Here is a 13225-nt window from a genome sequence, read left to right on the forward strand (position 1 = left end):
CAATGGACCTAAGCTTACAAATTTTGGTTCTCAATTGGTTCTACATATTGATGGTTCCCTCCGACTTAGGCCAAAAAGATTATCTGAAAATCTGTTTTTTTTCATCGTTTATGTATGTAATCTGAAATTGGTGATAATTTTTTCGACTGAATAGTACAAAAATGTGTGATTTCGTTCAGTAGAACAAAAGTTTCAAATCTCATTCCTGCGCACTTCCTAAATTTATAAACGAGACAAGATCAGCAATGAGTTTATTGCTATCAGGTTTAATGTTATGGATCTGAGGCTTTCAGAGAAGCAATTGAAGAGCCCTAAATAGCTACTCTGATACCAGATAGTAGAATTATGATGACGAATTTCTCGAATCGCTATCGCTATCAGTTTGATCAGCTCTTATCATTATTTCGCATAAGGAAGCCCGTGGTTTGTATCTCGTCATACCAGTGCTCAATTGGAACTGTTCACTATTGATCTAGCTAGAGGAGCTTAGATAGAGTAGATAGTTTTTATTTAATTTCTGTAATATTACTGATAAACTAAAAAAGTAGAAACGAATAAAGACCAACCAAACAGTGCCTTGAAAACCCAAACCCGAAGCGTTGTTTATTTTTCGTTCACCCTTTGCTTGTCCAACCACTTCAAGCACTAGGCAGGCTTGTAGCTAGAGTTCACTGACGATGCTTTGAGCATATTCGGGCAGCAGTAAGTAGTATGTAAGACGACACCATATTCGAATATATTTTCCAGTATGTGTTAACCTTGAGTTCGTTTCTTCTTAGAACTTTGCTTACCGTTCAACTCAAACTGGAAAATATAGGAACAGTGTTTCTAATTTGTATTTTTCTCTCTTTCTCTTCATTTCCTCACCAACGGCAGATGAAACCGCCTCGACCTACTACGAGGACTACGATCCGTTCGACTACATCTACAGCGGAGGGACGCAGTATTCGGATCCGGTGTACGAAGCAGTCAACCGCTCGGACAAAACGCCTCTTTCGCCAAACAGCATCGGATCCGGACCTCCACCGCCCGTTGGCTGGAACCTTTCCAGTGCGTACGGTTTCGGTGAACCGGATCAGGAATGCGATCCTCCACCGTTGCCACCGCGAAATACGGAAGCATATCAGCCGATGGTTGGTAGTGGTGGTACCGGGAAGGATATCGCCACACCCGGACACTATGAGATTATGCAGTGTAGAACCGTGGAGAGACCTTCCGTACCGACCAAGCTGTACGAGAATGTGGTCATCAGGAAGAGCTATGACAAGGAGCTGATCGCGTTCTATAATATGGTAAAGCAGTTGAGAGGTGAGTTTTCGGTTGTTGAAACAAGAGTTTTCATCTCTAAATCTTGCCTATCAATCCGCAGCACAATATCGCTACGATCAACCGGAGACCAACGTAGGCCACGTAGTAGCTTCCGAATTCGACAATCACTACCCGGAGGGAACCAGTATTAAGATGCTCGTCCATCCGTCGTTGGATTGCTTTCCCTCGTACGATAGCGCCAACAAGGGTCAGATTGATGGCTATGGACCACCAATTCCATTCACCTGTGATAGTAAGAATTCAGTTGTAATATAAATAGATCCTCGAATAATCCAATTTCGTTTCCAGTTACAACATCGGTTGAACACGTGATCGCTCAAGTCTACTGTGCCCTGGAAGGGCAGGTGATGAACGGTGTAAGTGATTACATGCTGAAGGCGATCGGTATTCAGGAGATCCTAGGTACCCGATCGAGGCTTAATCAGTTGCAGTGTGTACATAACAGTATCAAGCTGGAACACGACGTCCAGCTAGGTTTCATTCCGAAGACACCTCGAATTATGCAGAGCATTGCGCGTACGGCTCAGGACGACATACGGGATGCAGAACTCAAACTTGAACATATCCTGCCGAAGGAACCAACATCCGCAATCAGCTACGATGATTTGATGATTTTGTTGGAGACACTGGAGGCGGAGATCGAGAAGCTACAGTCGACGGCCGATGATCACAGTCCACGGACGATTTTGAGTTGCTCGGGTGTAATTCAGGCAGTTAAAGCAATCTCCAATATGCTGGGTACGATCGATACGTTGGAAATTACCAAGTCATTAGAGGATTTGAAAGTTTGCTGCGACACTGGTCAGACAGTCTACAGCTATAACGATTCATCGGAATACAGCAACGGAAGCTTGAGTATACTGTCTGAGAGTGGGGATTATGCCGAGGTTAAGCTGCGACCGAGGACAGTCAGTCAACAGATACGGTACAGGTGCAATGAAGTTCGGAATTCAATTCAGAGTCTGTTGGAAATTTATTCGCATGCTTTTCGGGTCAATTTTTGCGTTAATGTTCCGGAGTGGAACACTACTCCAATTTCTATATGTAACATTTCGCAGTGTGTGATGGTGAATGTGATGTGTCTGCACAGGCCGCCCATTCATTGGAGACATGACGAATATAATTTGGGTGTTCAGATCTACCACGGCGCCCGGTACATCAGTGAAGCGGTGGTCACGTACTGTTCTAATGAAATCAGTGGTATTTATCCGAGATTGAAGTTCAATTCGTGGATCATGTTTCGAAATCCTGTTTGTACGTTACCACGAGAATCAAGACTTATTTTCGTGTTGTATGGTGTAACGCGAGAGCCCGTGGAAGGGGACAAACAGGAGGGATCATCTAACCCCGATGGTCCCGTTCAGGAAGGAAAGGTCACGAAAGTAGAACTGGGTTGGTCATCCATCCAATTTTTCGATTTCGAACGAAAAATGATTCAAGGATCGTATTTGCTGTCACTGTGGCCCCCGACAGCGGAAAAATATTTTGGACCAGCGCCAGCAAAGGGAACCCACCCATTAGGATCTGCGTACCCCCTACTAGGTATTGAAATTCCAAGCTACGGTGGATCGGTAGTTTTCCCTGAACCAATTAAAAACCTACCGCAATGGACCAAACTCGATTTCAACAGTCTAGATCGCAATTTGCAGCAGGAGCTAATTGATACCGCTGAACAGGGTTACTCTGCAGATAAACTGGAGAAACGAGAAGTTCTCTGGGAAAAACGTCACTACTTACACACTCTGCCCCATGCCTTACCGAAGATATTGCACGCTGCCCACAGTTGGGATTATGCTTGCATTGCTGATCATCACGCCTTGCTAAAATCCTGGTCGAGTCTAACTCCCGTGCAGGCATTAGAATTGCTTCTGCCTCGATATCCGGATCTGGAAGTACGTCGACAGGCCGTCGAATGGATCTCTCACATGCCAAACGACCAATTCGGAGATTTTCTTCCACAGCTGTTGCAAGCCTTAAAACATGACACATACGAAGCATCACCACTAGCCAAACTATTACTACAAAAAGCCCTTGAATCACCGCGGATAGCTCACTATATGTACTGGTTGCTATTGCACAGTCTACCCGGAGAGGCTCCCCAGAATATGATTGAGATGGGACAGATAGACGAAACACTGGTCATTCAAGCTCGTTACCATCGAAGGAATCAGTTGATGTTGCGAGCTTTGATGGCAACTTGCGGTGAAAAACTCACCGCTCGTTTTCTTTCGCAGAACATGATGTGCAAAAAGCTTGGCGAGGTAGCCCAAAGTGTCAAGCTGGCGAAAGAATCCCACCGATTACAGATCCTCAAGCAAGGACTGGAATCGGTCAATCAAATACTGATTGATAGCCCAACCGTCTTGCCACTGGGACCAGGTAACGAAGTTACCGGTGTTATCGTCCGTAGCTGTAATTACTTCAATTCGAATACTCTTCCGCTGAAGATTAATTTTATGGGACCGGATAGGGTGGTGGTGCCTGCTATCTTCAAGAGCGGTGATGATCTACAGCAGGATATGTTGACTATTCAAATGGTGCGAATTATGGATAAATTATGGCTTCGCGAGGGTCTAGACTTGAAGATGGTCACATTCAATTGTGTCCCGACAAGCTACAAGAAGGGAATGATTGAAATGGTGTCGGATTCGGAGACGTTACGGAAAATTCAGGTCGAGTGGGGTCTGACTGGATCCTTTAAGGACAAATCGATCGCCGAGTGGTTAGCCAAACAGAACCCTAGTCAATTAGAGTACCAACGGGCTGTGGAGAATTTTACGCGTTCCTGCGCCGGCTACTCGGTGGCCACGTACATTCTCGGTATTTGTGATAGGCATAATGACAACATTATGCTCAAAACTTCGGGACACTTGTTCCACATAGATTTCGGTAAATTTCTAGGCGATGCACAAATGTTTGGTAATTTTAAGAGGTGCGCAATCAATGGTTTGGTGTAGTAAAAGACTGATAATACTTTTTCATTTGCAGAGATCGAACTCCTTTCGTCCTGACGTCCGACATGGCGTATGTGATAAACGGCAGCGATCGACCATCGGCTAAATTCCACAAGTTTGTGGATCTGTGCTGCACTGCATTTAACATTGTGCGCAAGCATGGTGATTTGATATTGCACATGTTTGCCCTGATGACGACGTCCGGCATTCCGGGCGTTACGGTAGAGGCGGTAAACTACGTTCGAAACGCACTGCTACCCGGACAGTCGAATCCGGAGGCGGCCGCTTCGTTTGCGAAAATGATTCACATTTCGCTCAAATCGTGGTTTACGCAGTTCAACTTTTTCCTGCACAATATTGCGCAGATGAAGTTCTCCGCCGAGAACGATGATGGGGAGCTGCTGAGTTTCGTGCCAAGGGTGTACACGTAAGTATTCGATAACTTTCGTTCTAAATAAGTACGGATAAATAGAAATCATTGAACAAAAGTTTTTTTCAAGCTCCAGATTACATCCAGTTTTTATGCGTTAGAAATCTGTCGTTGAATTTAAATTATTTCGCAATTGTTTCATTGCTATACGAACCTGGTGAAAGATGTTTGAGTTATAACACTTGTCCCTACTTCGAGGACGAAGGTGGTATGGCAACGGATCTTGGAGCACGCGCAGAAGACGGTAGGCTGCCGGTCCCTAATCTCCAAGAAGTCAAGGAGGAGATCGGTCGGCTGAAAAACAACAAAGTTGCCGGTGTAGATCAACTACCCAGCGAGCTATTAAAATACGGCGGTGAAACACTGGCCAGAGCAATGCCCTGGGTAATCGCCAAAATTTGGGAGGAGGAGATCCTTCCGGAGGAGTGGATGGAGGGTGTCGTTTGCCCAATCTACAAGAAGGGTGACTAGTTGAATTGTTGCAACTACCGCGCGATCACACTACTTAACGCCATCTACAAGGTTCTCTCCCAAATTCTCTGCCGCCGATTGTCACCATTTGCAAGGGAGTTGGTGGGGCACTACCACGCGGGATTCATGGGGTCCACGGACCAAATATTAGCGATTTGGAAGGTTCTGCCAGAAGTGCCGCGAATACAACGTGCCCACACATCATTTGTTCATCGATTTCAAATCGGCGTATGACACAATCGATCGAGATGAGCTATGGCAGATAATGCACGAGTACGGTTTTCCGGATAAGCAAACAAGATTAGTCCAAGCGACGATGGATCGAGTGATGTGTGTTGTTCGAGTATCAAGGACATTCTCGAGTCCCTTTGAATCTCGAAGAGGGTTACGGCAATGTCTATCGCGCCTGCTGTTCAACGGTGCGTTATAAGGTGTAATAAGGAGAGCGGGGATAGACACGAGCGGCACGATCTTCAGGAAGTACGTCCAGCTTCTTGGCCTCACCGACGACATTGACATAATGGCACGGAACTTTGAGGCGATGTCGGAAACGTACATCAAACTGAAGCCAGCAGGATTGGACTTGCCATCAACGTTTCGAAGACAAAATACGTGAAGACAAAATACATGAGAGGAAGAGGTTCAGATTGACGGTGATGGCATCGAGATGGTCGACGAATTCGTGTATTTAGGCTCACTGGTAACCGCCGACAATGATACCTGCAGAGAAATTCAGAGACGGATGTTGGCGGGAAATCGTGCCTACATTGGACTCCGGAGGACGTTCCAGTCGAACAAAATTCGCCGCCGCACGAAGTCGATTATCTACAAGACGATACTAAGACCGGTGATCCTCTACGGCCATGAAATCTGGACTATGCTCGTGGAGGATCAACGCGCCCTTGGAGTTTTCGAACGAAAGGTGTTGCGTACCATCTATGGTGGCGTATAGATGGAAGACGGAACGTGGCGCAGGCGAATGAACCATGAGTTGCATCAACTGCTGGAAGAACCTCATAGAGCATACCGCAAAAATAGGACGTTTGCGGTGGGCTGGACACGTCGTAAGAATGTCGGACGACGACCCGGTGAAGATGGTTCTTGAGGGCGGCCCTACAGGAACAAGAAGACGGGGCGCACGGTGAGCACAGTGGATCGACCAGATAGAGGACGACATGCGGACCCTTCGAAGACTGCTTGGCTGGCGACAAGCAGCAACGGACCGAGTGGAGTGGATACGGCTTCTGCATACAGCAAGAGACACGGCTCTGGCCTGAATGGTAACGGTAACCCTACTGCGAATCGCAGTGGTTCTTTAATTGTCAATGACGTAGATCAACTTGAGCATCTATTTGTTCTATATTCTCGGCCGTATCGACAAAACAAAACATGTGAATGACCTAAAGTTTGTTTAAACTGGAAATATACAAAGAAGAAAAACAAACCAGAGGTCGCCTCAACAAAGGCATTTAGGCGACCACATGGAACTCTAAGAGGATTTCGCTATAATTTCGCAACGTTGCGCACTCAGTACGCTTCGCGACCTCCAGAGGCTTGGCGATAAACACAGCAAGAGAAAAGGAAGACCTGTTTGCGAAGTATTCTGAACGAATGTAACGACAGCATGATTACCTAAGCTAGAAATCCAAGAATCCTCGCGCACTTGCCGTCAATCTAGGTTCTTCATCGCTACCGAATAGAACCACCTTTGGCCTCTTCACATCCAAACAATTCCAGTAGATTGTTGCGCACTTTAGATAAACATCGATAAGATGGGGTGATAGAAACGTAATGAATATAAACGTTCAGAAATACGTCGGTAAACATTCCACGTGGCATACACTTGCAACGCGAAAAAACTGTACGTTGGGTTTTATCTCGGGTAGCTGACAGAGGATCAATTCAAATGCCTTGTTGATATGTGACGTTACGCTGGAACAGTTTAGAGAGAAAAACCAGCAACCAGTGTAGTTACTTAACCTCAAACACGATAACGTCATGATAAAAGCACCATCAGCCCCTTATTTCAACAGGTGCAACAAAGGCAGTTTAAGGTAAAGCAGTTTTATCGGCGCTATTCAAACCTACCACAAGCAGTAAGAAGAGACCTAAAACACCGTGATGGTACTTTGGTTCGGGATTGTTCATTTGAAAGCCACAAATGTTCCGATTGCATGTAAGCCGGGCATCGTGAAGGCTACTATGGAAGCTCTAAACAGTCTTGAAATGCTCGTGATTTTTATGCAGTCTAGACTTAGGCCCTATGCGACCATTACGTACACTGTCGACCAAGAACTCGCTGTCATTGCCATATCAGATTCCGCACAAATCCCTGGAGAGAATGGTCAATCGACGACTGACCACTTGGCTGGCAGATCACAAACTCCTCGACCCTCGTCAATTTGCCATCCGAAAGGGATTCGGAACCGGAGCTTACCTAGACTCCCTCTGTGAACTGCTCGACAAGGTCAAAGCTGTAAACCTCCACGCTGACATCGCCATCTTCGACATGGCAAAAGCCTATAATACAGTGTAGCGCGAAGGCGTACTCCAAGAGCTCAAATGATGGGGCCTGCAGGGAAACCTTGGCAGATTTATCCAGAACTACCTCATCAATCGCCGCTTTCGATTCTGTGACGATAAACTCGCTTTTCGCCACGCTACCAGAAGAGTACGTTTTCGTCTACACTGACATCATCCTGGTGGTCTTGGGGAAAAAACTCGCGTACCCGAATATCACTTCTGGCAGTCATCAACGCGGTCGGTCGATGGGAACTCTCGCCACTGGATTCAACATCTTTGCCAAAAAATGCGCCATCACACACAGCTGCGCCTCTCACCACCTATTAAACTGCAGGCCAAATTCGCCTCAACGATATTGTTGTTCCTTTTCGGCAGGAGTCAGTCGTCCTCGGAATCACACTCGATAGGAAGCAAAAGTAGACGCTCCATTTTCGACGACTAAACAAGAACTGCGATTGCAAAAAGCAGCTGGTTCGTACTATCTGCTCCCGCCACCCCAAAAACAATCACAGAACAGCACGTGCTGTAACCTTGAAGGGCTCTCCACTATTCTCAGGCTAGTATATCAAGGAGCGGTGCGGTTGGCTTCCGGGCTACTAACAAGTGCCCCTACCGAAGCAGTCTGCGTTGAGGCCGGCGCACTCCGCTGCCACTGGAAAGCAGCCAGGATAGCTCTCAAACGGACACTGAACTACCTCGAGAAGACTTCGGGCGATGAATTCTCCCTTCTCCCAATTGCGGTTAACATTCACCAGAAGTTTTCCGTACGGCTAAATCCTTCACAGACATTTATTGTCTCAAAAGCCTCTACTGCTCTTTAGTGAGCTCCACGCTGGAATATTGTTCGGCAGTCTGGAACCCGAATTACATAAACAGCAGCGATCGAATTGAAGGCGTTCAACGAAAATTTATACGGTATGCTCTTCGAAGCCTGCCTTGGCGCGATCCTGTTCGCCTACCAAGCTACGAGAGTCGGTGTCAACTCATCCAGCTCGATACCCTTCAGCGTCGTAGAAAAACTGCAAGAGCCTTATTCATCTCTGATCTTCTGTCAGGACGCATCAATTCTCCACATTTACTAAAGCGAGTCACCATCCAAGCAAGGTCCAGAACGTTACGCGGAAACATTCTTCTGAGAGTGCCGTTTCGACGAAGTATTCACACAGCTAATGCCGCTATCGCGGGACTACAACGCCTCTTTAATCGTGTTTCGCACCTGTTCGACTTACATTTGTCTCGGATATCATTAGAAAATCAATTCCTGCAGTTTTTTAGATATAATTAGTTTAAATTTCCATCGTTGGGGCCGAGTGCGGCCTGGCACGACACCGGACCGAACATCGATGATAGTCTCACCCGCATAATAAAGGTCGGCGACCCTCCAACCAGCTTTATATCAAAATAAAGGGAACTGTCAACTGTAGATACCGACAGCACACCAAAATCTACACCGACGGCGTCGGAGCGGGACTCAGCGGACTGGGGAGCATCCACAGTGCACCAACAGTTATACTCACTAAATCCCTATCAGACATCGGCTCCGGCACATCCACACATCCCTTTGTTCCGGTCATCGAAACCCACCGAGACCCACTGGTCATACTATGTTAGGCCTCTACTGCCGCTATGCGCATAATTGTCCCATGTGTATAGGGAATCCCATAGAACATGGGACAGTTATGCGTAAAGCGGCAGTCTAGCCAAGCATCCAAGGAAACACGGATGCCGACCGTCTAGCACTACACGGCAGACGAGCCAGAACCCGATTCCCAGATGAGACCCCAACCACCGATATCCACAGGGACTTCAACAAAAATCTGCAGAACGGGCTCACCAACCACCGGCGAAGATTCCAAGGATACATACAAAAAGGTCAAGGGATCTACCGACCGTTGGATAGACCGAGATAATCAAGAGGAGTAGAAAAATTCTCCTCACTCCGGGTGGGGCACTCCAGAGTGACCCACGACCACAACATCTCCAGTGTCGCAAAACGAGACAGCGAACCTTACAACACCCGACTCTCCGTCGAGAAATCGGCGGCAATAAGCTCTGGTGGTATTAATACGGGATGTGTCAGCCAACGATCCGATCCGGGAGCAAGTACTCCCCCAAACAGTGGGGAGGTTTACTGCGGCCACCAGGAGCACTAAACTAACACTGAAGTTCCTAGAACAACATCACAGCGACCAACACCAATCTCCACGAATGGGCCCTCTGCAGTGACGGAAAGGCCGCCTAAGACCCCTCAAAACAGCAAATGCCTCTTAGAAAAAGGAACCCGGAAGCTCTTTCTTACACTCTCCCTTCACCACCCCAGAGGATCCACCACCAAGAACGTGGCCCGGACACCCCAGTCAACTCACCTAACCATGGGCCCTCTGCCATCCTGAAGCGTGCTGAAGAAGTTTCCCGGGGGCCAAATCTAGGCATCAACAGAAGATTCCACCGGCAGGACGCCGGCCTACATGAGCGCAAATACCAACACCAATAGCCCGGGGCTTCCACCACTCTCTTCGCTGCGGGGAGGCTTCACGCGTTCCTACTCCACCAAGAACATCCAACCAGCATCGAAGCTCCCAGAACAACACGCCTACCAGCATCACCAAGTTACACCAATTGGCCTTCTGCAAAACCTGGAGGTCTACTGGAGAGGTCGCCCATGCCCCATTCCCAAAACACATACACTGTTCGACACTCAGTGGGATGACCCCATTGCCATGCCGCTGCGGTGCTAGGAAGAACGCCCAAGGCATGAAACCACAGGGAATACCAAACACGAGAACCGGATTGTCCCGCAACGTTCCACTCCACCGCTCCAGAATTGGAGGATACTAGTATATCATTGTGGCCCGAATCCTATCGATAACTCTCCAAACCGTGGTCCCTCTAGGAGTGCTAAAGATGTTTCCCGCGGCCTAAACCAAGATAACAGCTGAAGAACCCAATGACAGCAAAATAATATCCTGTTCTAAATGTAATTTTAAACAACATTTGTTAACGGGAGAATGAACGGTCAGGTTAAATTTACCACTACCACTAATTTCATGTACTGAAACGCAAATTTTAAATAGGGAGAATTGTGATTTTGGTCGGTTTCTACTAGTCAACCTGTCAGATGGCCGATTTTCGAAGGATGGAAAGTAGTATACATGATTTTAAATTTTCTAGCTGAAGCTCGTTTGTGATTGGTTCCTGCTAATTTCATGCATCGAGTTACAAATCTTGAATAGTTTTCGTTCGAAGCTCCACCTGTTTGACGATGGAAGTAAACTGATTTCGTTCGATGGCCAGGCCCTTTGACGTCGAACGTATACTGAACCGAGTACAAGACCGGCGCTCGTATGCGAGTGTGACATCATTCGTGTGTTAAACTCATGCTGGCTATAGCACACATACGCTCACTATGTCTGGACGCGGTGAAGGGAAAGCACAAAACCTCGCTCGGTTAGTGTTGGTCTCCAGTTTCCTGTCAGCTGAATCAATCGCTTGTAGAGAAGGGGTCACTATGCCAAGCGTGTCGGTACCGGAGCACCCGTCCCCCTGAAGTATCAAGCCCAGGAACTTGCTCTCCGGCGTGAAGTGTTGTATAACATGAACATCCAGAACGTTCTGTTGCCGAAGAAGGCCTCCGCAACCTAAACCTAAAACCGACTAATCATACAACTACACCAATCATATCGTGCTGATAGAAGTCGGCAGCTTCCAACGATCTTCGAAGTCAACGCATCATCCAACAATATTTATTATAAAGAATAATTTTAAAATTGAATCCTTTGAATATCAATAGATTGGAAATAACAGTCCGAAGTGTAAATATGACATTCTCGGCTACGTGACGGGCATTACCCTTCAATCTTTTTCTAAGAACCGACTCTTTCGATCGATTCGTGAGTGAATCGCTCACTTCTAACACACATAATAATAGCTCAAGCATACTGGCAGGAAATTGTTTCATAGGAATAGATAAACAAGAGGACACGACAAATTCTGCCCCACTACCGAGAACCGGTAGAGAGTTGCCAGTTTTCTGGTTTCGTAAAATTTATGTCGTTGGACGAATTGAGAATAAAGTAAAATTATTTTTCTCGTATTGTTGCCAAAAAAAAAATGTTTTTGTTCTCTAATTCAAACAATCGGGTGTACCCCATATGGCATAATGGACGTTTGGCATAACGGGTTTGGCATAAAGACGTTTGGCATAATGGACATTTGGCATAATGCTTATTGAGAGGTAGGGACATTTGGCATAATGGACGTTTGGCATAATGGACATTTGGCATAACACCTATTGGGGGTTAAGGGACATTTGGCGTAACGGACGTTTGGTATAATGGACATTTGGCATAATACCTATTGGGGGGTAAAGGGACATTTGGCATAATACTTATTGGGGAGTGAATCCAAAATTATCATAATCAACTTTCGTCATATATATGATGTTTTGTTTTGTTACTTGTTTTGTTACCAACAGAAAAAAAATTCATATATGAATCACGCAATCTGTAAGTAGTTAGACGGATCGCAAAGAAAAAATGATTAGAGATAGGCACATTTGAACATATTTTTAATAGGTTAAAGGGCCCTTTGGATTACGTGATGTAAATTCTGCAAGTGAAATTTTCGTAATTCGATAGCTTGAATAATGAGTAACATGTAAACTGTACATTGTACAATACTACAGTAGAATACAGAAGTATAATTGCGTTCTTTGTAAAGAAGGGCGAATCACTATACTTTTCATATACTATTTATTTATCAATATGCACAGAATAGTATACATATTGCGCGCACGAAAGGTTCCTCCACGCGCTGACGTGTAGAAACTCTTACAGCCAAACCCGTGTGTTAGCGAAGAGTGTGGTGTTATGCTTCGCGCGTGCAGGGTTCGATTGAAAAATTCATAACGCCGAAAATACTCAAATGTTCTTTCCAAAATGTTAATGGCGTTAAGAAAAATGTTTTAAGAGAAAAGAAAGTCATCCAACATTTCAATATTTTACATTAAATAAGCAGCATGATTATTTTTAATAAACTTCATTCGAAAACTGAGAAAAGCACACATTTCATGTTTTCAACAATTTTTAATGTCTTCTTCAGTTATTGCAGTATTGGCGATCAAATAAAAGTATTTTAAAAAATTAAAGCGAATTACTACTATTTGAAAAAAATACGTGTCAAATATTTTAGACAGCCAAATCGAAAAAATGGTAAAAAATTTGGGGTGGTAAATTTTATGTGGAATGCTCCATATATAATGTAAAGTAGGGTGCATCACAATTCTGTGCCTAATAGTAATTAAGTATTATATGAAAAGCATAGCGATGCAGCCTTCTTTACAAATAACACAATTATACATCTGTATTCTGCCGCACATGTTATTCTTTATTCAAGTTATCAAAAAACGGAAGTCTTACTTGCTGAATTTACACCACGTAATCCAAAGGACCCTTTAACCCATTAAGAATAATGTGTGTAAATGTGCCTATATTTAGTCATTTTTTGTGATGATCCAACT

General features: G+C 45.4%; 1 protein-coding gene across 1 annotated transcript in view; it reads left to right on the top strand.

Moving 5' to 3' along the window:
• Positions 1–13225, top strand: part of LOC131693933 (phosphatidylinositol 4-phosphate 3-kinase C2 domain-containing subunit beta) — a 45786-nt gene that overhangs the window by 16523 nt on the left and 16038 nt on the right. Inside the window, exons 4-7 of the mRNA XM_058982210.1 lie at positions 877–1308; positions 1370–1561; positions 1618–4261; positions 4318–4710. Coding sequence (XP_058838193.1) covers positions 877–1308; positions 1370–1561; positions 1618–4261; positions 4318–4710 — 3661 coding nt within the window. The remainder of the gene's footprint in view (positions 1–876; positions 1309–1369; positions 1562–1617; positions 4262–4317; positions 4711–13225) is intronic.

The sequence above is a fragment of the Topomyia yanbarensis genome, chromosome 3, assembly GCF_030247195.1.
Source record: "Topomyia yanbarensis strain Yona2022 chromosome 3, ASM3024719v1, whole genome shotgun sequence".
NCBI lineage: Eukaryota > Metazoa > Arthropoda > Insecta > Diptera > Culicidae > Topomyia > Topomyia yanbarensis.